This window comes from Equus przewalskii, chromosome 2 (assembly GCF_037783145.1).
Source record: "Equus przewalskii isolate Varuska chromosome 2, EquPr2, whole genome shotgun sequence".
Taxonomy (NCBI): domain Eukaryota; kingdom Metazoa; phylum Chordata; class Mammalia; order Perissodactyla; family Equidae; genus Equus; species Equus przewalskii.
In genome coordinates this window covers 90,851,432-90,877,230 of record NC_091832.1, presented here as the reverse complement: position 1 = coordinate 90,877,230, position 25,799 = coordinate 90,851,432, and the positions used below count along the sequence as shown (strand labels likewise).

Sequence of the window (25,799 nt, the reverse complement as noted above, 5' to 3'; positions counted from 1 at the left end):
GTCTAATTTGCTTGTACTTCAGACTAAGGACTACTTATCAATTATATATTAAGGGTTACTAAACTTCGGGATTTATAAATGAAAATGAAAACTTTATTAGAATTCAAGGAATCAATTCAGTGTTCTGCTCAAAAGACTGCCATGCGATGTATGGTAGTGTTGCAGAGCTCCACTGTCCCTATTTAGGGAAAGAACACTTTGTTGATCTAATAGTGTTTTTGATTGGCTGTGTTTTTCTATTGCAGCCGCTGTCTTGGCTTTTAAATAATAATGATAACATTCTAGCTGTTGAATAATAAATTAGTTTTATGGCATCAGTTTAGTTGGCTGTGGGTTGATGTTATAGTGATTTACATTTGCATATCTTTTGGTCTTTAATTTGCCAAAAGCTAGACTTTAAGTACCTAACCTATAAGCATATAACCACATAGGCACTGTGGTTCAAAAATGAAACATTCACACCCTGTGGATATACTAAAACAAATGTATACATAACCTTCCCAAATTTGCTCGCATAGTGAAACTCACTGTTGATGTTTGCTGCCTATGAATGTGTGCTAGTCGTATAATTTGTAACCTACTATCAGGGTAGGTGTAGTAAAATTATATGTTCATCGATGTTTTATTATAATAAAATCATATACATAAGCATATATTATTTTCTTAAAAAATCTATGATAAGTGAGTAGTGTATGTTGCTCTCCCATTCTTTATTACCTCCTTTTCCTTTAGCTCAAAAGTAAACATCATTGGGAAAATGGTCTTTGGGTGCTTACATGGTTTGAGGTTAAAAAAGAAAGTTTTAGAATTGCTGACCTAAGAAATTCTTTAAGTAGTATATATTTCAGTATTGAATATACCTTCAAAGTAGTGGGGTATATGAGAATTTAGACAATATTGTAATGTGTTATATTTGTCCTCCATCCAGCTTATTATTTTGTTTTTGTTGAGGAATCAAAGACCTACCAGAAGGTTAAAAAATAAACCAGAGATTGACAAATGAATAAAAAAAATCCAAATCCAATCGAGTGTTGTTTCAGGAAACACACTCTAAACAAAAGACAAAAACAAATAGAAAATAAAAGGACATACTTTGCAAACAATAAATGTAAAAAGCTGTTGTTGCTTTCTTTTGGAAACCATAAGCTTGGAGTATTACCAAGGACTAAATCTTTATTTTGTAATGATAAAAGGGTTAATTTTTATCAAGAAAAATAACAATATTAATAGTGTATGTACTTATCAAGAAATCATAATATTAAAAGTGTATGTACTTATTAACAAAGCTGACAAATACTTGAAGCAAAAATTGACTCAACTAAAGGGAGAAATATGTGAATCCACAATCATAGCTGGAAACATTAACATGCGTCTCTCAGTAATTGATAGTGCAACAAGACAAAAAAAAAATCAGAAGTGATATATATGGTTTGAACATTACTATTAACCATCTTGACCTAATTGACATCTATAGAATGCTACACCCAAGAAATGCAAAATACACACTCTCAAGTACACATGGAACATTCATATAGCTACATCGTATGCTGGGTCTTTAAGCCTCAACAAGTTTCAAAGGATTGAACTTATACAGAGTATGTTTTCTATCCCCAAAAGTACAAAATTAGAAATAAAAATGTGACATCTAGAAAATCCCCAAATATCTGGAAATTAAAAATCTAAGAAATCAGTGAATCGGAGACAAACTCACAAGGGAAATTTTAAGAGACAATTGAACTGAATGATTAAAAAAAAAACGTATTGAAATTTGTGGAGTATACCTAAAGGAGTTTTTAAAGGCCTAAAATCAATGATCTATGCTTATATCTTAAGAAACTAGAAGAAAGCAAATTAAACCCAAAGGAAATAATAAAAATAAGATAAAAGTTAATGAAATAGTGAACAGACAAAAATAGGAAATATCAACAAACTGAAAAGTTGATTCTTTGAAAAGATTAGTAATGTTAATAACCCTCTAGCAACACTGATCAAGAAAAAGAGAAAACCCAAATGAATGGGGGGGACATTACTACAGTCTACAGAGATTAAAAGTACAAGGACATACTACAAACAACTTTATGTTGATAAATTCTATAGCTTAGATGAAAGGGACAAAGTCCTTGAAAAACACAATTTATTGAAACTAACACAAGGGGCCAGCCCGTGGCCAAGTGGTTAAGTTCCCATGCTCCACTTTAGTGGCCCAGGGTTTCACTGGTTTGGATCCTGGACGCAGATGTGGCACTGTTCGTCAGGCCATGCTGAGGCAGTGTCCCATATAGCATAACCAGAAGGACCACAACTACAATATACAACTATGTACTGGGGGGCTTCGGGGAGAAGAATAAAAAAAAAGATTGGCCACAGATGTTCGCTCAGGTGCCAATCTTTTTTTTTTTTTTTTAAAGATTGGCACCTGAGCTAACAACTGTAGCCAGTCTTTTTTTTTTTTTTTCTCTGCTTTATCTCCCCAAATCCCCCCGGTACATAGTTGTCTATCTTAGTTGTAGGTCCTTCCAGTTGTGGCATGTGGGATGCCACCTCAACGTGGCCTGACGATTGGTGCCATGTCCATGCCCAGGATCCGAACCAGTGAAACCCTGGCCCTCTGCAGCGGAGCACGTGAACTTAACCACTTGGCCACAGGGCTGGCCCCTCAGGTGCCAATCTTTAAGAAAAAAACTAACACAAAAAGAAAAAATCTAAATAGCCATAGAGCTCATAATTGGAATCTGTAATTTAAAAGTTTTGCACAAAAACCCCTTCTGATATTAGCTTTACTAGTGAACTCTTATCAAACATTTAAGAAGAAATAATACCGCTATTACATAAACTAGAGAATCAAGTAGGAGGAAACACATTTTATGAGTCCAGTATAACTCTGATACTAAAACCAGACAAGGACAATATAACAAGTGAAAGTTACAAATCAATATCCTTCATGAATATAGTTGCAAAATTTCTTCATTAACAAACTAATCCGTGTAATATATAAAAAGAATAATACGTCACTATTGAGTTTTCAAAATCAGTGAATGTAACTCACCATTTTAGCAAAGTAAATTAGAAAAATATGCTTATTTCAATAGATTTTTGTTGTTAGTGTTGTCAAGTTGATTCCAACTCCTAGTGACCTTGTGTACAGCAGAGTAGAACCCTGCCTCGTCTTTTTGTGACATCCTCTTGCCTTCTGGCACTATATCAGACAATGTTCTGCTGCTATTCATAGGGTTTTTTAATGGCCATTTTTCCAGAAGTCGTTGGCCAGGTCCTTCTTCCTGGTCTGTCTGAGTCTGGAAGCTCTGCTGAAACCTATCCACCATGGGTGACCCTGCTGGTATTTGAAATACTGATGGTGTAGCTTTCAGCATCATAGCTACAGACAGCAACTACAGTCTGACAACTGACAGACAAATGGTGTGGTTCCCTGACCAGGAAACCAACCCAGGCTGCAGCAGTGAGAGCACCGAATCTTGACTACTAGACCACTAGAGATGGCTTTTCAATAGATACTGAAAAACTGTTTTGATAGAATTCAATACCTATTCATGATTAAAAATTCTCAACTAGGAGTAGAAGGAGCTTCCCCATCCTATTAAAGGCCATCTATGAAAAACTTGTAGCTAACATGATGTATAGTATTGAAATATTGAATGCTCTCCACATTCAACTGACAACAAGGCAAGAATGTTTACTCTGTCTGCTTTTATCCAGCATTGTGCTAGAGATCCTAGATAGTGCAATAAGGCAAGGAAAAGAAATCTAAGACATGACTGAAAAGAAAGAACACTGTCTTTATTAACAGATAACATAGTTTGTGAATGTAGAAAATCCTAAGAAATCTACAAAAACTATCATTATTAGTAAATGAATTTAGCAGTGTCACAGGACACCATGTGCTTCTATATGTTATCAACAAACTTTTGGAAAAGAAAACAAAAAAAGATCAGTACCACCTACAATAGCATCCAGAATACAGAGAGATAAATTTTAAATACTCAGGGATAAATTTAATGAAAGGTATGCAAGACTTCTGCACTAAAACTTCTTTTCCTGAGAACAGTTAAAATGAAAAGATACACTGTATTCGTCGATTAGAAGACTCAATATTATTAAGATGCAAATCGCCAAATTGAGGTATGGATCCAGTGCAATTCCAAGCTAAATTCCAGCAAGCTATTTTTGAAGAAAGTGACAAGCTCATTCTAAAGTTTCTTCAGAAATGCAAGAGATTTAGTGTGGTCCAAATAGTCTTCTAAAACAACAAAATTAGAGGACTTAGACCACCTAACTTTAAGACTTTCTAGGCAAATATATAAATATAACAGATGAGAGACCACAAATAGACCACACATACTTTTTAACAAGGTTGCCAAACCAATTCGATGAGAACAGGAAAGTCTTTTCAATAAATAGTGCTGGCACAATTGGATATCCAAATGGAGGGGGAAAAAAAGCTCGGCTCCTATCTCCCACCACATCTGGAAATTAATTTGATATGGACTTTATACCTGTTTTTAAACTAAAACTTTAAAACTTCTCAAAGAAAGCATACGAGAATATCTTCCACCATGGAATAGGCAATCTACCAACTAAGAGAAAATACTTGCAGCATATATATCTGATTAGGGGCTTGTATCTAGTGAAGAACTTTTAGAACTCAGTAATAAAGACAGCACAATTTTAAAAGGGGCAAAATCCTTGAATAGTCACTTCACAGAGGAAGAAAACATATATATATGCACACATATATACAGATATATATGTATATTGTGTGTAAAAGAATATATATACATATATAATACACATACATGAAATGGAATATATATTCATGTATATGTACATATAAAAGAATATATATATAAGTAAAAATGGCCAAAAAGTACTTGAAAAAGTGTTCCACATTATTTGTCAGTGGGGAAATGCAAATTAAAACCACAGTGGGGGGGCTGGCCCCGTGGCCGAGTGGTTAAGTTCGCGCGCTCCGCTTCAGGCAGCCCAGTGTTTTGTTGGTTCGAATCCTGGGCGCGGACATGGCACTGCTCATCAGACCACGCTGAGGCAGCGTCCCACATGCCACACTAGAAGAACCCACAACGAAGAATATACAACTATGTACCGGGGGGCTTTGGGGAGAAAAAGGAAATAATAAAATCTTTAAAAAAAAAAAAAAAAAACCACAGTGGGAGGACACTAGGTACCCACTAGAATAGGGTAGTGAAACTTCCTAAATGAAATAGACTAACACCGTCAATGCAAATGAATGCCTGTGGGAGCATGAAATGGTAGCATCACTTTGGAAAATGGTTTTGGCATTCTTTAAAAGTTAAACATATATCTATCCTATATCTTAGCAATTCCACTTTGGTATCTAAGAAAAATGAAACATATTTACAAAAAGATGTAACCAAAAATGCTGTAGCAGCTTTATTCATAACAGTCTAAAACTGGCAACCATGCTAATACCAATCACCAGGAGAATGAATAAGCAAACTGGGGTTTATTCCTACACTGGAATACTACTCAACAATTAAAAGGAACAAATTACTGATAAAAGCAAAAATGTAGATGAACTCTAGAAACATTATGTTGAGTGAAAGAAGCCAGACACAAAAGAGTACACACTTTGTGATTCCATTTATATGCCCACTGCAAGGTCACGGTGATAGAAATCAGAACAGTGGTTGCTTTCTGGAGGAGGGGTTGATTGGGAAGGGACATGAGCGAGCTCTCTGGGGTGATGGAAATGTTCTATATCTTGATAGGGATGTAGTTTACTTGCTATATGCATTTGTCAAAACTGATCAAACTGAGTATGTAACATCCGTTCCTTGCACTGTGTTTAAATTATACCTCAATTTAAAAAAACGTAATCGAATATTATAGACAGGAAAGAGTGCTGAGAGACTAGACATGGTTTCTGGTCTGAACTCTGTCTCTAAGTTTATATATGGCTTGGGCAAGTTCATTCAATCAGTCAGTCATTCATTCATAATGTAAGAGTACATAAGAGTGATGAAGTCCAGTGGAGAATATAGAAAAGTAAACAGATATGGTGTGGTAAGTGCTCTCTAACTGAGCGATGAGCATAAATGGGAGTACCAACTCCCAGGCTGAGGAAGGCTTCCCAGAGGAGGTGACGTTTGACTAGGTTTTTCATGTTTTAGGATTTTGTAATATATGCAAGAGGTTTCCACCCATAATGAAGGTAACCCTTTTACTAGTGCTGGTTTTTAAGCCTCACGACATTTCCTGTAGCCATAGAATCCCAGGCTTATAGATGTGTTGACCATATGTGTCCTTACTGATTGTTAGTCTTTGATAATTTTCCTTATCACTTTTGAATTTGCTTTGGAAAGTCATCCTTTTCTTCCCTTTCTTCCCTTTTTCTCTCCCTTCCTTCCTTCTTTTAAAATCATCATATGCATTGCTGTACGTATCTTTTACTGAAACAGTTTCCTTTCTTAAGGTTTTCATCTGTTAGATATCTCCAATAATTATTTGTCAATTATTTCTTATATGCAGGATATGCAAAGATGAACTAGATACAATCTCTGTCCTCAAAGAATTTTCCACTTAATATATAAAAATAACTATAATATAGAAAGTGGTAAGGGTCGTAGAAAGGTTAAGATAAGTTATTATGGGGACTCCAACAGAAGAGAGATTGCTTCCACTTGAGTAAATCAGGGAAAGCTTCCTGGACTGGTATGAGCTAGCTTAAAAATGGGAAGGATTGATACATTTAGAGATTGGGGAAAGGAGCGTTCCAGAGAAAGCCTAGGATGTGCAGAGGCAGAACTCCAGGTAAGAGCACACTGTTTTGCCTGGAGTATAAAGGATACCAGAGAAGATGTTGATGGTAGCTTACAGAAGGATAAGAGTTAAAGAAACTTTTTAAGGGTAAGGAAGGCCTGCACTTGCTTGTTTGTTGGAAGGCAGGATCCAGTGGACATTTATAGGACATACTATTTAAAAATTCTGTTTTATATGCATAGAAAAATGACTGGAAGGGTATATGCTGATCTGTTACCAGTAGCTCTCTCTCGTGGTAGAATTACAAGATTGTTTGAGTTTTCTTCTTTTTGCTGTTCTGCATTTAAAAATTTCTTTGACTGCTACATTGAAATTTTTTTGTACGTATATTTTTATTACGTAATTTTAAAATTTTATAAAAAGTATCTGCTTCTTAAGCACACTATGGTGGTAGCTCATTTGCTGAGAACTCACCAGCTGAGAACCTGTTGATTTTCAGTTAAGGAGTTCTTCAGCTGAAGCATCATGCTGCTTCTATTAACTAACTTATTCATTTATAATTTTAGCCATAATGAAAATTTGAAACAAACTTGGTTTCAGTATGCATTTCAATATACGCATTACAACGTTGACTAAATAGCTCACAACTTACTGTTATTTTTTAGGTATAAGACAATTTTCTCATTTAGCTTTCTTTTACATAAATAGGTTTTGCAGAAGGCGACACTTGTTGTTCAGAGTGAAGTGGACAAATGTGTAGAAGATATAATGAAAGAAAAGAATATTAACCCTGAGAAGGATGCCAGGTACGCTGCCTTTACAGGATTCTCTTACTGTGCATGTACATCTGGTGAGGTGTGGGGATCAACCACAGTTGTGAAACATTGGAGCCGAAGGGGTTGTGGGAATCATCCAGTTCAGCCTTTCACTTGACTAGCTGAGGAATTAAGGCCCACAGAGGTGAGTGACAGAAGGAGGACTAAAACCTTTATCTCTTGGTTCCCAAGCTAATACTAGTGCCAGTTTACCATCTGCCTTCTTTAGGCTAACTTACCATTACTTTTCCAAAGTTAAATAACTTCGGCTACTATGTCCTTCTTGTCCTTCAAAGTTCAGTTTCTTTGTCCTCCAGGAAGGTCGTCCCTGGCTCCTCCAGTCTGAGCCAGTGCCCCTGCTCTGTCCTCTCCTGGAGCTCTCTGTCACTGCATTTAACCCACTGTACCATCACTGATGTACTCTTGTTCTTCCCTCATAAATTCTAAGTTCCCTAAGAGAAGAACTTGACTTACTCCGTTTTTGTGTTCCCAGCACAAGTATGTTGAGATAGTAAGTATTTAGCAATTTTTTCTTCATTCAGCATTTTCTATGCAAATACAGAGGAAGGAGCAATTTATTTTGGCTGGAATAAGGAAGGGTGCAGGAGAGAACTGTGACAATAATTCCACAGAAGAGGTGACATTTGAAGTGGACCTTGTTGAACGAGTAAGGGAGCACATTCCATGCAGAGGAACAGGGCCAGCAAGACACGAAGTACTTGAGTATCTGGGAACCACAGGGAGTCCTTTGTAGCTGGAACATTGAACAGGCGCAGAGCCATGGTTGAAGTGAGTGGACTGCGAGAGTAGATACATTGCACTGAGTCTTGCATGCATACTGAGGGATTTAGATGTTGTCCCCTGGGTTGTTTTATCAAACAAGCTACATTATCAGATACATATTTTAGGAAGATGGAGGGTAAATTTGGGGATGTGGGAGGCTGGTAGAGGGAATAAAGACAGAACAGTTAGGAAACTGAGTCAGTCTGACAAGAGATGACAAAGCCATAAATACATCAGGGCAAATGGGTATGATGAGTACTCTGAGGGACATTTCAGAGATAGAAAGAAGAAGAATTCGAGGATCTTTTGATGTTTTGTTGATGGAGGGAGGAAGGTCAGAACTTGGAGGGTTCTATTGTGGGGAACTAATGATTAGTAACGTCATTAGTAGATTTAGAGACTTAGTTAAAAAAGAGCCTGTTTCTTCAGGAAATATAAGCTATTGTATTTGGGAGAACTGGGATAACCTGTCATGGAGCTATTTGTTATCGTGTACTTGGAAAATTAGGTCTGTCAGTAATATCTATTCATAAAGATGTGGGAATATATGAGATTGCCCAGAGGAAACACAGAAAGAAAAAGAGGCCAAATCTTTGCAATTGCAAAGTTTGCCATTCCTACCATGTCTTGCCCTCTTTCTGGACCCTGTTCTGTCCTATCCTGCATGATACTTCGAATAATGTTTTGTGTTTCAGAGACTCTTGATGCTGATTGTACTAAACTGAAAGCTAGAAAATGCTTTCTAGATAGACATGTGAACCACAATCTATGGAAGACATTACTTTATTGTACTAAAAAGGTATAATTTTAAAAATAATTATTTTATCTCTTTCAGTTTTAAAATTTGCATGAAGGCATGCTTACTGCAGATATCCGGTTATAAACAGCTCTATTTGGATGTAGAAAGTGTGAGAAAAAAGCCGTATGATTCTGATAACATGCAACATGAAAAGCTGCTTCTCAAGGTAAATTTTTGTTTTCTGTATTTGGAATTAGTGAACATTGGAAAAATAAATCAGGCTTGAGCTAGTAAGGTATGTGTGCAGATTCTAGAGGTTTATACAGCTATCCAATTTCTTTGCCCCTTAGAAAATTTTGTTATGTTGTTGAAAGATTTTTGGTTAACTACTTTTTATAATTGTGTGATAAGCATCATTAAAATATATTCAAATAAATTTTACTGCTTTATTTAATTCTGAAATAAATTATAAACTTATAAAGGGAGATCTTTTCAACTGAAAAGTATGAGTCCACAAGCTTCAGATTTTCCCCCTACTTTTTATATAAATTGCTAATATAAATTAAGCATTTTTTCAGCGTACTCTCAAATTGTGAATGTGGATGTCCCTTTTCAGATTATTTTGTCAAATCTTTTGGGATTTATGGAATGTTGGTCACCAACTAATGCCACAACAGATTTAAAACTTAAGAAAGTAAGGAAATTTATTTAGAATTCTCCTATTTCTTGTTTCTGAAGTTTAAGTACATAAGGCCGGTGAGATGCTGAAATTAGAGAACGTTGGACCTGGAGGAAGCTGTCCAGGTCATCTAGTCTAGTACCTTCATTTTAGGGATGAGGATTCTAAGGCCCAGAGGAGGTGAAGTAATTTACTTTAGGTCCTAGAATGGTAAATTCTGAACTAAAACTGAGTCTCCTGCTGTCCAACACACCTGTTCTCATTGTATTTTTAAATGGTTCAAGTTAGAGAAAACAGCACATTGCACTTGGCGTTTGGAGTTTGTTACAGCTAAAAGTACTATGGAAAGAAACATTGATGGTATCTAAGTAACAGTAAGAGACAAGTTTAAAAACCACAAAACCTTGTATTTTTTTCTGGAAAAGTATAAATATGCACTTCACCTAATTTTAAAATTAAAAATAAAACTTGATTTTGTAAAATGAGGATAGTAAGAATACGTACCTCAAAGGGCTATTGGTGTGGATTGAATTTTTATATTTAAAGTGTTAAAATAGTGCCTAGTGCGCCCTGGGGCTTGTTCGCTCTTTATATCCTCCTCCTCATTATCATTATTCCCTTAACTTCAGACCTTTTCTACACAATACCTTCCGTTTTCAAGGGGAAAGACACAAGTCCTATCATTTCATCAAGGGAATTTTCATCTTGGTGATTTGTTAAGAAACTCAGTTTTGACGAGCCAGTTGCCAGCAGGGAGTCACCCAGCCACCACACATGCTCAGCAGTCTCTCTGAGTGAAGAGCTAAGTACATCTGTGTTTCTTTAAGTGTAGTCCAAGGACCACCTTCTCTGAAGTTAACCAGTCTTTAATATTTAAAATCCAGGGCTCCACCTTTGCCTTACCAAATCAGAATCTCCGGGGCTGAAACCCAGAAATTTGATATTTATGCATATTAAATTTTGAGAATTAGTGGTATTACTGTGTCTCTCACCACGTCATTGGCACATCAGACCCCTTGCTGAGCTCACGGAGAGACCCTAATGTGAGCAAATTGCATTTGTTAGTAATAAAAGGGACCAGATGAAACTCAATGTCGTGATTGGATTTAGCTTCAAGGCCAGAGTCCTGACCCTGTCCTAAAGTAACGTCACAGGTCCTCACATTTTATTTTAGGTAACAGGATACTCCTTTCATTAGGAGCCCTTTACTCAATAATGCCTAAAATGGTAGTGAAATGGGGAAAAAATGCGGGTATTTCTGTTCTGCACATTTTCACAAACTTTCTTATCCACTTTTCTAAATCTGTTATGTTGGATGACTTCTGGTGTCAAATTTAAAAAATGACTGATTAATTTTTTTAAACTTTATTTTGCATTGATTAGTTTGTTGCTATTCTTAAATCCTCAGTCTTAAGGTGTGTATTTACTTAAAACCAAGTCATATTATTTTTTTATTTTAAAGCTATGAAAATTTGTAAAATAGTGATCATATAAGTTGGGATACTATCAGTATTATTTCTCCCTGATCCCTTCCCTTTCTCAGACCTAGTTTCCTTCTTCTGAGTATGAACTAATCACCCACCATTGGAATAGAGCCTGCTAAAGTATATAGTGTCTGAGTCAAGGGCCACGTCCCAACATTGTGTTCTTCCCAAGGAAGCAGTTTACCAATTATGGTATATTGTATTACTTAGTGAATAAAGGTATCTTGTTATTTTAGATTTTTGTGTGTTTGTTGCATTTTCAAAATCTTTTATTCTTTGTATTAATCTTTTAAATGGGAATAAGTATACTACATTTTTTTTTAGGATAATTGGAAAGTTCTCTAAATATAGTCTTTGTTGAACCTACGGTTTGTTTATAAAAATTGTATAATTGAAAGCATTCAACTTACTAGTGTATCAGCTATGAGAAGAAAAATGTCTTGGTAAATTAAGAACGTCACTATTATTTGTAATATGGAAGCAAATGTTTATACAGCTTTGGAATCTTCTAATGCCCACAAAAACATTGAAGGCTAGAATCTCCAAGCAGTGGGCTGACATTGGTTTCCAGGGTGATGATCCCAAAACAGACTTCAGAGGCATGGGCATACTTGGATTAATCAATCTTGTGTAAGTAAAAATAAACTTTTTTTTCTTCTCTAAGTGAAGTTGTATGTAATCTCCAATATTGTTAAATTGTAATAAGAATTGATCTAGTTGTAAAAATAAACTTTTTTTTCTTCTCTAAGTGAAGTTGTATGTAATCTCCAATATTGTTAAATTGTAATAAGAATTGATCTAGTTGTTTCATACTATCTCTGAATTTTAATAGCTACAGTGCTGAAAGTATTTACTAATGTGCTGGCAACAATGTGAAGACATTAGAAATATGCTTGGTGTGTGTATGATTTCTTTTTTTTTTTTTTTCTGTTTTATCTCCCCAAATCCCCCCAGTACATAGTTGTATATCTTAGTTGCAGGTCCTTCTAGTTGTGGCATGTGGGACGCCACCTCAACGTGGCCTGATGAGCGGTGCCAAGTCTGTGCCCAGGTTCCAAACTGGCGAAACCCTGGGCTGCTGCAGCGGAGAGTGCAACTTAACCACTTGGCCACGGGGCCAGCCCCCAAGATTTCTTCACTTCACTTTCCTCTTCTTTTGTCTTCCTGACCGCCTTTCTGATACTTCCTAAGGAATTATGTACCCTCTTTTCTTACTCTTTTTATCCTCTTGCCTCTTCTCTCTTGGCTCTCTGATTCCATTTTGGGAAATATAACCAGATAAGATGATAGTAAAGTCTCTTCACACTTATTCTTTGATGTCTGTGACAACTGATTTAGATCTCTAACTTTTTAGAGCCTATACGAACTCTTTTTCTTCTTCAGTACTTGTGAAATCCCAAAATATGTAACTAAAATCAGAATTGATAACCAAAACTATTCTAGAAAGTAAACTGAAAGGTTAATGGGGATATGGCTATACAAATGAAGAAATTCTAGTGTTTGGGTGTGTCCTTGAATTGTGATTTATAGACTATAAAATGCCTAGAATGGGAAACTTAACCATTAAGAAAATTTGGATAATTGTTACTGTGAAAAAGTTAGTCCTGAAACTGAGCTAAATTATGTTAATATTGAGAAAAAACACTGGGTCAATATGGATAAGGCTATTTTGGGGGAAAATAGAAGACTCAGTGAGGTTGCAATATCTATAAGATTTTTCAGTTACAGAAGTATTTAATTTTTCTATAATACCCAAATTTTATGACTATGACATTTCCTCATAAGTCTGCCTCCCAGAGATAAAATACTATAGTCTTAAAAATAATAATAATTACAAAAAATGAGATTTCCAGTTTTCCATCTTGATAAACAGAAACTTCTATTTGGAATTTAAGTTGAATAAATGCAGTTTATTTCTTCTTGGAAAAGTAATAAAATATTGTAAAATTCATTATTTTTCAGAACACATGAATCTTTTGTTCTTAGCCTTTAAAGATACAGCTTGCTTCTTGGTACTTGTAAAGTACACAGATATTTGAACCTTAATTAGATATGCACTATTTTGGTGTTTTCTTTCTTTCTCTGCATAACTTTGCTTCTGGCCCTTTTGCTCCGAAGTCAAGATTTTTCAGCATTTGCCAGAAGAGAATTTAATTTAGCTTAAAATTTAAATAAGTTAATAGGCTTTGATTCAAGATTGTGGTAAGGGATACTGATAGACCTTTAATTGATTCACAGATATTTTTACTCTATTTAGAGCTAGTATCTACTAATTTGAAAATGACCAAGATTCACATATATTAAGAATTATTTAATTGCTAAGGTACTAGAAATAGTTGAAAACATAAAACTAACTCTGATTCCTCTATGGTTACGTTTATCGTCCTGTGTATGGAGCTATGAGTCTCCAGGATCAAAATAAAGATACAGTCAAGAAGCAGGCAAGCTGTTCAAATACTCTTATGTAATTTGCTTTTGAAATTTCTTGGCTTTTGTCATCTAATCTCTTGAGATATTTTGTTGCTTTGAAGGATAGCTGCTAGTTTGATAGATAGCAATGCTTTAGGTAAATGAATGCTGAGGCAGATATAGAAGAAAGGGTATGTACAGAAAATGAAATCAAGAAAGACTGAAGAAATCTGAATAGAGGAGGAACAGAAGCAGAAAAGAAGAATATACAAGTTAAGGCCGAAAACATATGTAGGAAGGGAGAGAGGGAAAGAAGAAAGGAGGTTAGTTAATGCGGAGTATTGTAAGGAATAGTTTCCCTTATTGCATAGATGTTTATTTTTCTTAGATATTGTTAAGATGGGGTTGACTAAGTTCAGCAAGAAAATTAAAAGTTGCTCTCTCTGTGTTACAGATTGAATATTTTAAGAGTAGCTTGATTATTGAAATACTAAGGTAATATTGAATTGTATTAGGAGTATCATGTGAAAAAATGAAATATAAACATAAATAGTCTGCTACAGGCATTTTAGAGCCAACCTAGGGATAAAGTAGAAAAATTAGAGGATGTAAGGAAGGCATTGCACTAAAACAGGACTTTTTCCTGTTTGGGGATTTACAGATCCCTTTGAGAATGTATGCCTGCCTTAACGGGTTGAAAATTAGAGCAGATGAAGAAAAACGGAAGTCAAGAGTCTTCTGTCTGTAGAATAAAAATAGGGGAAGATTTGTTAGAAATTTCTAAGCATTATGAAAATGTCAATGATCATGCCCTCTAAAATTTAAATAAACCGTAGAAATCCATTTTTTCATTGTCCTTCTTAGCCTCACATAAACATCCAGTCAGTTGTCATGTATGTATATGTGTCAGAGTACCAGTGCATTATGAGGTGATTCAAAGATTGAACAGAAGACTTGGTCCCTATCTTCAGGAACTCAAAGAGGTTGCATTAGTACAAACTAACAGGATGTATGAGCCTACAGACAGATAGCTTTATATATTTCTCTGTTGTACGTGCTAATACTTCTGTTTATGGCCAGTATTTTAGTTATACCACTGGTCAAGGAAGATTTTTTTTTAGTGCAAAAGAAAAGTTATTGACTTTCTTCTGATTGCACTGAAAATGACATTAAACAATACAGACTTAAGTTGTAATAGAAGGAATAAGCCTAGGAGAAAGGAAGAGTGTCCCAACAGGTATGCCTTGACTATTTTATGGAAAATTTAGAACAAACAAATACAAAGAACTCCAGATTTTCTTTAAAGTAGATTAAAAAATCTCTTCTTGGATCATTTATTTATTAAAATACTTTAAAGTCTTGTCAAGGCCCCTTGTCCTATGCTAGGTAGGCCTGATAGCTCAGAATTAACTTTTGATTCGGAAGCATTTCTGAGCCGCTGAAGTGATTTGGGATGGAGACTGGGATCACTGTGGCAGTGCTAGGACTATCATTTTGGCAGTGGCCTTTTGAACTGCTTCTGGATAGCTTCAATTTGAATGACGTGTGTTAATTTCATTATTTCTTTTAAACCTTTTTAGGTATTTTAGTGAAAATTATACCAGTGAAGCTCATCAGATTCTTTCCCGTTCAAATCATCCAAAATTAGGGTAAGCTGGAAGAAACTGTAAGTTTTTAAATTTAAATCGATTATATGATCTGAATTTGAAAGTATTTCAAGGTATTTTTTTAAATTAGATTATTTTAATTAATAAGCTTTATAAAGGATATTGCATGATACATTATTTTTTGCTAAATGTGATCAGAAACCAATTTTGTATGTGGTTCAGTATATTTTTATCACAAGATATAATTTATCTGTAAAATGGAGATACAAACTGCCATAAAAATTTTTTGAGAAATAGATTTGAAAATAGGAATAAGAAATAGCTTTGAAGTAGGATTGGGAAAATGATAAATAGGTTTGAAAATTGTCAAGTGAAATACAAATTGAGGTCACATCATTAGCTTTATCATTGTTATTTTATTTTTATATTTCAGTGATACCTATCTTTGAAAAACATTATAACAATATTACATCATAAAAATAAATACCCCGATAATGGAGGAGAAAATGTCAGATTACCCAGTGTATTTTAGAAATCAATGAGCGTATGTAGTACTCCTTTAAATTCTTTTTAAGGATTTTGGTTTTAGATATTCATGTGACCAGAGTTTTATTTTTATTTCTTACATTATATCCAGAAAATTAACAGCCTCCAAAGAACGAAAATTGTGATCTACTCTGGTTTTTCTTAATATGCAGAGATTATTGTAAAATCAATATTTTATTAGAAATGGATCAAAGTAACTTTTTACTCTTTCCTTGCCTAATTTTAAATGTATTTTATGAGCTGTTTGGCTAGCTGGTATAACTGGTGATGTTTCTGACTTAGGTATTCTTATGCAATAGTTGGAATCAATCTTACAGAGATGGCTTATAGCTTGCTGAAGAGTGAAGCTTTGAAGTTTCATCTCTACAACTTTGTTCCTGGTGTGCCAACGATGGAACACTTTCATCAGTTTTATTGTGAGTTTTAAAATGAGTTACAACTAGATATTTCTAAGAGAATTTTTAAGTCGTTAGGAAGGCATAATATATAATTTAATACCTCTATCAAGTACATAACTTATGCTTGTCATTTTGTTATTTAGGATCTTTGAAAAACAGGAAAATAATAGAAGATGGGTCCCCAGAGTATTTTGTACTTCTGTTTCTATATTTGCTGATTAGAAAATTCAGAGGCAGTTTTTGCTTATGTACACAAATTTAGGGTTCATGCAGTTTCTCTTTAGGCATCCAGTTTTCAGTCAACTATAAAATGAATTTTCCCTCTTGAATACTGGTTAATACATGCTGTTGAGTCAAGGACAGACCATTTGCAGATTATTTTGTTACTCTTGTAAGGAAATTTAATTTAAAGGAACTTTTCATGCCCCTTTTTTCAAGGCCAGATTTTCTTAGGTTAGGTTGGGGATACTTAAGTGTTTTTAAAGCAGTCGTTATTAGTCCTGTTCCATTAAGTTTTATTATGGTTTTATTTGAACACTGAAGACTTAACTGAATGAGTCCATCTTCTGAAGATACTGCTCAGAATATCAAAGAATTCAAAACTAGCTTAGCTTCATACTCTACTTTTTTTATCTTTTTGTCTCTTTAGAATGTCATTTGCATGTTGGTAGGAAATGGGAAATAACTTAGATAATAAATGGTCGCGTCATAATTTCTTCAGCTCCATTGTTGAAGGTGACATCCTTTAGGTCTCTCTATTCCACGCTGTCTCTTTCTTTCGAAAGAGAGGGGTCTCACCTCCCCCTCTTTCTCATTCTTTCAAACCTCTTTCACCTTGACTTTATCTCTAATTCTGGTTTCATCTACTTCGTAAATTTCGCTTGCATTTGTCTACTTTTTCCTATCCTCACTGTAACTGCATGACATCAGGCCTTTGCTACGAAGTTACTGTTATATCTTTTTAACTGGTTTTCTATCATGGCCCTCTTCCAATTCTTTACCACATTGAAGGTATAGTTATTTACAGTAAAAATCTAGACATTTTATTTCACTACCTAAAATTCTTCAGCAAGTGCCATTTCAAGCCACACCTTGCAACTTCTGCAGACTCATCTTTTGCCACACATCAACCCCCACCCCCACAGTCTAACATTAAAGCTTACTGGTCTTCTTTTAGTTGCACAAATGTGTTATGCTCTCTCTTGACTCTGGGCCCTTCACTCAACCTGGAACACTGTTCCTGCTCCCTCCTTTGTTTCCAGGTGATGCCTACTCATCTTTCAGATCGCAGTTTAGACGTGACCTTCTCTGGGAAGGCTTATCAGAGCCTTTATTCCTTCACTTATCCGTTTTCTCTCCATTGTTCATCTTTCCTTCTCTATTGGAATATTCCTATCAGGCTGCAGACCTGCTTCTGCATCTCCCATTCATTCATTCACTTGCCACGTGTGCCAGATGCTGTTCTGGCCTCTGGGGATATAGCAGGGAATAAGGCAAAGTCTCTGCATTTATGAAGCTTTCATTTTCAAAAACCAAACAAAACTTTCCCTTATTGCAGCATCCACTTCCAGATACCGCCCCCATTTGTCTGCTCCCTTTCATCATAAAACTTTTATAACATAAGTGCTGTTTTCATATCCTCACCACCAATTTTTTTCTAACTCCAATTTCGTTTCTCTCCCCATTACTCTGCTGAAACTGGTTTTTTCAAAGACACCAACAGCATGATTTGTTACCGAATCCACTTGCCCCTTTTTTTCCTTCATGTTATTTGTTCCTTTTAGCAGCACTACACATAAATGGCCATGCCTTTCTTCTTCAAACATTATCTCGGCTTTTCTGATGCCACACTCTTCTGGCTTTCCTCCTGCCCCACTGGCTTTTCCCTGGACTTTTTTGCTGTCTCCTCATCCACTGCCTTATTAAAAGTAGGAGCACCTCAGAGCCAGCCCTGGGCCCACTTCTCTCTTTAGCCTCCGGGATCTTATCCAATCCCCTGTTTGACATACCATCTGTGAACTAATGATGCCAAAATGTGTATCTTCAGCCCAACCTCTCTTTAGCTCTAGCATTTGTGTGTCCAGATTTTTTTCTTTTACTAAATAAAGATAAAGGATCTTGTGGTGGTGGTTACACAAAGTAGGAGTCAGTGCAACGTGTTTTCAGATGGAGGGACAGGCGTTTCCGGTCCCTAGGACCACTATTGATGATTCTACCTGAGTGGACAGAAGATCCCACAGCGGGCATGAGATGCTTTCCTTTACCAGTCGAAAGTTGTCCTTGTTTGGTTTAGCTACCCTCCTGGCCGCTCCTGACTGTTCTGGAGATTGCCTGCATCCCTTGCTCCTGCCAGATAGAAATAATGAAACTGGGTCAAAACAGCCCCAGCACATCTATCCCTTAGTGTAGACTGTGAAACTGTATATTTGTTCTATGAGCTGAGAAGAGGCCCCTGCCCTCGACCTGCCTTGGGTCAGACTCAGCCAGTCTCCTTTGTTGGGGGTTAGGCATTTTGAACAGATTTTCATCCAAATCTGTACTGTCCTCCTCCCTGTTCTCCAGTCTTTTCTTTCATCTTGTTGCTGGGGAACTGTTTTCTCTCCCCACTATCTTGTTGAATTTCCTTTCCTAAATCTCTCTTGCCTTTTAGTGTACTACCTAAACTCCTAGGACTTTGCTAACTGCTTCTAATATTTGTTTTCTCTGTGAAAAATATGTTTGTTTAATGTTGCCCATTGAACATAAAACAAATATCAAAAGAAACAACCAAAACACTTCTTCACAAATCGAGAATTTTACCATATTTAAGTAAATAGAGGAGTGTTATAGTTAGGAAAGCTGCGCAAAAGGACCTCTGTCCGGTACTCTTTCAGCTAAAGACGGGTAACTTGAGCATCTTTTGTACTCTTGATCTCCAGGGCCCTTAACACTAGCATCTTGTTTGTCTCCTGTCTAGGAAGAGCATCAAAGTAATATCTGAGGCAGGAGAGTCATTATAGAACATTCTCAGTTGCCTTGTTTCTATCAGTTCAGATCCATAAGCTCTGTGGATCCTCCTAGAAGCAGTGAAGCTTATGTTTTTCAAATTTTTTGAAACATTTAAAGCAAACACATACACATACACACATATCCATCATCCATCTTTTATTTTTTTTGAGGAAGATTAGCCCTGGGCTAACATCTGCCACCAGTCCTCCTCTTTTTTGCTGAGGAAGACTGGCCCTGCCCATCTTCCTCTACTTTATATGTGGGACGCCTACCACAGCATGGCTTGTCAAGTAGTGCGTAGGTCCACACCCAGGATCCAAACTGGTGAATCCTGGGCCACTGAAGTGCAATGCGCGAACTTAACTGCTGTGCTATCAGGCTGGCCCCTGTCATCCATCTTTTATGCAGAAGTTTCCCCCCAAAATTGATTTTCATGCCCTTTACCAGTAGTAAAGTTTCTTGTCTTAACCAAGGTTCTACTTCTCTTAGAAATTATTCTCTAACCAGAAAATAATTTGAAACCTTATCTGTTGAACACATTTACCTTTTTTGTTGGAGGAGTGGGCCCAGTTTGTTTACACGAATCAGTTCCAAGGTCGTAGTTTCTATCTAGAAGAAAGAGATTATCTATGAAGAGATTAGCTTTTACATTTTTTATTTCCCCGTGATGTGTCTCGATCTCCCCTTTCCCTTTATCTTTCCTGCCATTTTGTCGTTGTTCTCTATAGGCAAGACTGGAAACAGTGAGTGGTAATTTAGCTTCTTAGCTCCATTGTCACCCTCTTGTACGTCTAAAATGTAAGCAGATAGCCACCGTCCTCCTTGGGAAGTTGCTGACCTCTGGTTTGGTGGTTCCAAAAAAAATAAGTCCTCAAGTTTGTATAACAAAAAAGTTATGGCTTAATAACAACTTTATTGAGGTATAATTTATATATCATAAAATTCACCCATTTTGAGTGTACAATTCAATGAGTTTTAGTAAATTTACTGAGTTGTACAACTATCACCATCATCCAGTTTTAGAACATTTTTATTACCCAATAAGATCCCTCAGGCTGGCTTACAGTTAATCCCTGTTCCTGTGGTTCCCTTATTTTTAACCTCTATCAGGAAACCTCAGGTGCCCCTGTGGCTTTGGTTAGAGGCAGTAGAAGCAAACAGGGAGTTCTGAGTTTACAAATTTTGTATGGTGTTTATATTGAGTCTAGTGTTTTAAACCTCCTAGAGTCGAAAGAGCAATAGATGTGATTTGTGGAAACAACTCTTTTCCATCTCTGTCTGCAAAGCCTTGGAAGTCTTATGCCATGTATGGCCCTGCCAGCTTCCTAGAATTTTGGTATCAACTGCAATTTCCTGATGTCTCATTAAATCAACTTAGCCATTATAGTCTTAGTTCTTTGAGTCAGTCTTCCTCTGACATCAGTTTACATTATGGACCAACCACCTCACTCAGAAGCAAAAAATTTCTAGTACTCTATACTCGAGCAGTTTGTTCCAGGTCTATATAGTCAATTTGAATAGGCCACAGTCCTGAGAGTAATGAAAAACAATTTAAAGGACTAATAAGAATGGTCAATAGCTGAAACCTAATAGCCAGAAATACTAAAACAAATGGTATACCATAAAATTTAGGTGGATGTGTGACTTTTCCTACTGCCCAAAACATTAATCTCCAAATGTTTTGATCGTACATCTCTATCAGTGTATCGGGGGTCAGGGAGAGCACAGCCTCAATTTATATATGTATGGATAATTTCTGTAGATGCATTATTGTCCTAATGTGTACACAAAATAAATTTTGAATGGAATAAAATAAAAAATGTTATTTAGAAATAATTATCAAATTGCCATCTCAGCTTGTCTTTTGGGAAGAAGCGGTTAGCATCCCTCAGCTCAAAGAGGCCTTCTTGTTTGATTTTCTCACATATCCTGATTGACAAGAATCTGTTTTATCATATATCAAGAGACTAATCTGAAATCATTCTTAAATTGACCCTCTTAGGAAGTGCTATTTCGATGTTGAAATGTCATGGTTTTTACTGTTAATGTTTGCTTTGTGACTAATGTTTTAAAGTGGAATTTACATTTTTTTCATATTAGGCAATTTATGATAGTCCACCCACACTTTTGTGTAAAGTCACTGGCTTCCCCTCCCCCACATTTATCTGAAATAAGTCACCTCTATCCCTTCTTGAAAAGTCTTACAGAAGGGAAAAATGAGATTCTGATGGAAACAAAGTCTAATTTATTAACATAATAGAGACCGCTTACAAACTGTGTGTTTAGGCAAGTCATTTACGCTCTCTGCACCTGTTTCCTCTTTGGTCAAGTGGGATAGCATAGGACTGCATCATAGGATTGCTATCAGAGTGGATGAGCATGCAGCAAGCCCTGTGGTAGCATTTGTTAAGTAATTTAATAAACTTGCTTGCTTGAATCCAAATAGGGTTTAGGGGTGGTTTTACAGTCACATTTTGTTTTTGTTATAAATATATCTATTTACACGTTTATTTTTATTAAATACTTTTAACATTTTGAGGGTTAATTTGGCTACTGTATTGAGGATATTGAAAAACAAAAATGTTAATTAAGGCTCTTTAGAGTTCGTGTATTCTTTTTAAAAAGAGAAGGTGCTGATAGTTCATTGAAAAAAGTAAAATAACTCATATTTAGAAATCAAGTAGAAAACAGCTTTCCTTACTTTATCCTTAACCAACATTTTCTTGTTACTTTCATTTTTGTGTCTCTGAGTATCACTTTTTTCCTGTTCTCGAGGTGTGTTTTGAAAGTACTGTACCTCTTAAGTTTGAGGGATTTTGTTGATTTTTTGAGACAAATAGGAAATGTACACTAAATATTTTATTGAAATTACTCTTTATTTTGGACATACAAAAATATTTCTTATAAAGTTCCTCAGGTTTCTAGTAGGTTCTGATCGCTGTACCCTAATATAGAATTTAAAGGATGGTTACATACTTTTTAAATGAGATGGTTTGGATATGATTTCACTATTGAGCACTATATTTCTGTTTTATTTTTCTTTAACTACAGGTTATCTTGTCTACGAATTTGATAAATTTTGGTTTGAAGAAAAGCCCGAAAGCATTATGTACTTCAACATATATAGAGAGAAGTTTCATGAAAAGATTAAAGGACTCTTACTGGATTGCAACGTATCGCTTACTTTAAAAATATGAATCGTCCTTCACTTTTTCTATTTCTACCACATTTTGCACACACTACAGAATTTATATGTTGTAATAGAAATTATCTGATCAATTATTCTCCTTATATCTAATTTCCTACAAAAATATTTCAGAAATTCTATTTAAGAAAGCTAGTGGACAATCAGTGTATGTTTACAGTCGTTTGTACACTGTCCTTCCAAAGATCCCCTCTGGGAGTCACGAGAACTGCAGTTTGGAACTTGGGACCTAGCCCAGTTAGTGTCAAAGTACAAATCAGGTATTTGTAGTAAATTGGTTGATTAAAATGTGTAAACGTCAGTTTTCATTGTTCTGTGTTGTAGCTGTCAAGTTGGTATCTTTTCGAAGTTCTTTTAAGATTTTTTTGTTCTTTAGTTTGGAAATGATTGTTTTTTATTTTTGTCTTATGGTGTTTTAAAGTTAATTAACAGGGAGAGTTGTTCTTCCTAGTTTTCTTTATTTTCATCTCAATCCCATGTCATAATGTTGCTTCGTTAGGAGCAATGAGAACGTAGGGATGTTGGAGAGGATCAAGAATCACAGCCTCCTTGGTTTCTCTGATTAGTTAGCATTATAATTAATGAGAGAGTGACAGTATTGGTGACTAGCTTTTCTGTTTTTAAATACCACACTTTAAAATGTCATGGTGTTATCTTAAAGCTTAAAGACATTTTCTCCTCTTCAGTATTTGCTTTTTATCAGTTGTGGTAAAGAAGCTTTGCAGTGCTTGGTGTGAGGGCCTCTTATGAGGCCTCTTTACCTCTGTGTGTTTATGAAAAGAGATGTATGTGCTAAGAAAATCTTGATTGTATTCAAAGGACAGTTGATATTTCAATAAAGCTGTCTTTGAACTTAAACAAGAGGAAAACTTAAAGCTTTTTAAAAATCTCGCTTAAATATCGTTGGTTTATTTGACTTACTGTTAACTCTTTACTTTGACTCCCTAGTGTTTCTAGGTAATGATGTCTGGACTTCTTGGGTATTCTTTGAGTTGACGGTCTGTGGGATTCTGCGGTAGGCTGAGGATGATCATTCTGCAGGAGCATTTTGTATAGCTTTATTCTCCTAAAATCTCAGGAGGGCAGCACGTACTGTCAAGGAGCACGCAGTGATGAGATTCTAATGGGAGTGGTTTCTTCTTTGTGTGTTTTACACATTCGTACTCATAGCAAAACTAAGAGTTTAAAGATAAGTTCATCTGATTACTAAGTTCTCCTTAAATCCTACAGAAGCCAGCCTTTTAAAGACATAATTTAATCTAAAACATGATGATATTTAGCACATCTTTTAACGTGGTATATATCAAGTGTTTAAGGACTGGCTTTTATGTGATATAGCAAGACCTGAGACTTTCAAGTATTTGTTCATGTCTGTTGACAAACCCCTATCTTCAAACTTGCCAAAGAGAAGAGTGGTAAAAAATATCCTATTGGAAAATAACAGATGCAGTGTTGTACAGCACATACATTAAGAGTGCATGCATTAAAATTATTATTTTCCCAACAAGATAAAACTATTTTTAAAATTGGGTTTATTTTATTGTAATAGTGGCATTTTAGTTTTCAGTATTATAGGAATTTAAAAATTGGTTTCTTGTGGGGGACTTCTCAACCTTGAGAGTATCTTAATTTTTTAAATGTTTTCAATACTTTATTATCCAGCTAGAGTTCTATGCGATGTAGCAAAATCCTGATAAGGATCAGGCTTAACCTTTAAAGTTCATTTTATCAAGGTGTTTACTATTACATGGAAAACAATTCTCTTAGTCTTAGTTTTCGTGCTGAAATACTTATCTTTATATTTTAATCTTTCAACAACTGAGATCTTGATCTGATTTTAAACCTTTATTAGTATCCTTAATAAAAGAATGATTGAAGTATGGAAGGGGAAACTTTTTAAGTAATTAAGTCCTCCCCTTCTAAGGAAAAAAACTTTTTAATAATATTTAAAAAAACAGAAAGTTTGCTTAATAATATGTTCTTTAAATCCACCTCTGTTTGTACAATGTTCTGTTTTTGCCTAAAATAATCACTAATAATTTCAGATAGTTCTATAGTGAATTGGTCTAAAAGCCACCAACAAATTCTAAGGTTTGATAGTCCGGAAGCCAAGCTAAGTGTCACCAGTTTGTAAATTAGAATGTAACATGAGCCTTCTAACTTTTATGTGATAGTGACATACGTGAAAAATATCGTAATTGTGTCTGCCTTCCTACTTTTCCTTGCTTTCAACATATGTATGTTTAAATTTTATGTAGTCTTAAAGTCCATATTTAGAATTTTACCTGTTTCTATAATAATTAATAAAATACCAAAGTAGTAATAGGATTGAAGTAGCAGGAAAATTATGTTTGTTTTAGCAGCAAACAAGTGAATCACTGTTGAAATGAATTTTTGTATATGCCAGATTGAAGACAGTGTGTCAGTGACAAGAATGGTATACAAATGTAATTACAATAGTTGTAGTTCAAATATGTTCTGAAAGACAATCTTTAAAGAAATTAGAGAAATCAGGAGATATCAGTGAAACTAGACGAACCTCTCTTTGTGTATAAATGTGGTGATATAGTTAAATATACCATTTACAGTTTAGAAAACATCTTTTTCTTGAAAATCCCCATTCTGATTTTTTTTTCTATTTTAAGAGCAACTTGGATTTGTATTTTTCTCTGTGAAAATATATGTACTTTTCATTTTTATTCCAGTGTTCATAATTGTTTATGTACTGTTTCTCCTCTTTGCATTCACTGAACTAGGACTTGGTCAAAGATTTGCTCAAAATAGAAGCATTATATGAATGTGAAAAGTGGAATGCTCGTTGCCAGAGCAGAAAAGATGAAATGTTATCATTGCAGAAGAGAAGAAGTTTGGCTTAGAGGGCAATAATGTTTATTATCCTTCTTGAATTAATGATTGGGACCAGCAGCTATTTTCTCAGGAAAAAGAGTCCACCCAACTTCTCTGTGAACAAGTCTGGGGAGACTTAATTTCCATTTTCATATTTATGAACCTCTCCATACAAGCAATTTTTTAATGAAGATTAATGGAATTGTTAAAAATCTGAGAGAAATAATGAGTGAGCCTTTTTTTCTTTTCTGGCCTGAAGCCATTTCTTTTGACAAGAAAAATTTAAAACGTAGTGCACATAAAACCCAACTGCTACATTACTATTATTGGGTGATTCTAAGTTTCTGTTAAACAAAGTATTCAAAAAATGTCTAAGCAGTAGCTTTCCCTGGGGGAAAAAGTGCTAGTTGGAAACTTAAAGAAATAGATTTTTGTCTACTGTGGATAAATCAGTTAACTTCTATGTAAAAGCAATAGTTGAAATGTGTTGTCATTTGTTCAGAATGTTGTGAGCAAATAAAAAACATCTTTAAATTGTTAGAA

General features: G+C 35.3%; 1 protein-coding gene across 7 annotated transcripts in view; it reads left to right on the top strand.

The window, feature by feature from the left end:
* ELMOD2 (ELMO domain containing 2) overlaps positions 1-25,799 on the top strand; it is a 31,981-nt gene extending 6,182 nt beyond the window's left edge. For 4 of the 7 annotated variants that reach the window (XM_008528538.2, XM_008528540.2, XM_008528541.2 and 1 more), the window contains exons 4-9: positions 7,465-7,562; positions 9,190-9,319; positions 11,753-11,886; positions 15,246-15,314; positions 16,101-16,234; positions 22,256-25,799. In XM_008528538.2, the coding sequence (XP_008526760.1) occupies positions 7,465-7,562; positions 9,190-9,319; positions 11,753-11,886; positions 15,246-15,314; positions 16,101-16,234; positions 22,256-22,401 (711 nt within the window). In that variant the 3' untranslated portion in view covers positions 22,402-25,799. The remainder of the gene's footprint in view (positions 1-7,464; positions 7,563-9,189; positions 9,320-11,752; positions 11,887-15,245; positions 15,315-16,100; positions 16,235-22,255) is intronic. The other 3 variants (XM_008528542.2, XM_070609047.1, XM_070609048.1) reach the window with 1 other exon arrangement.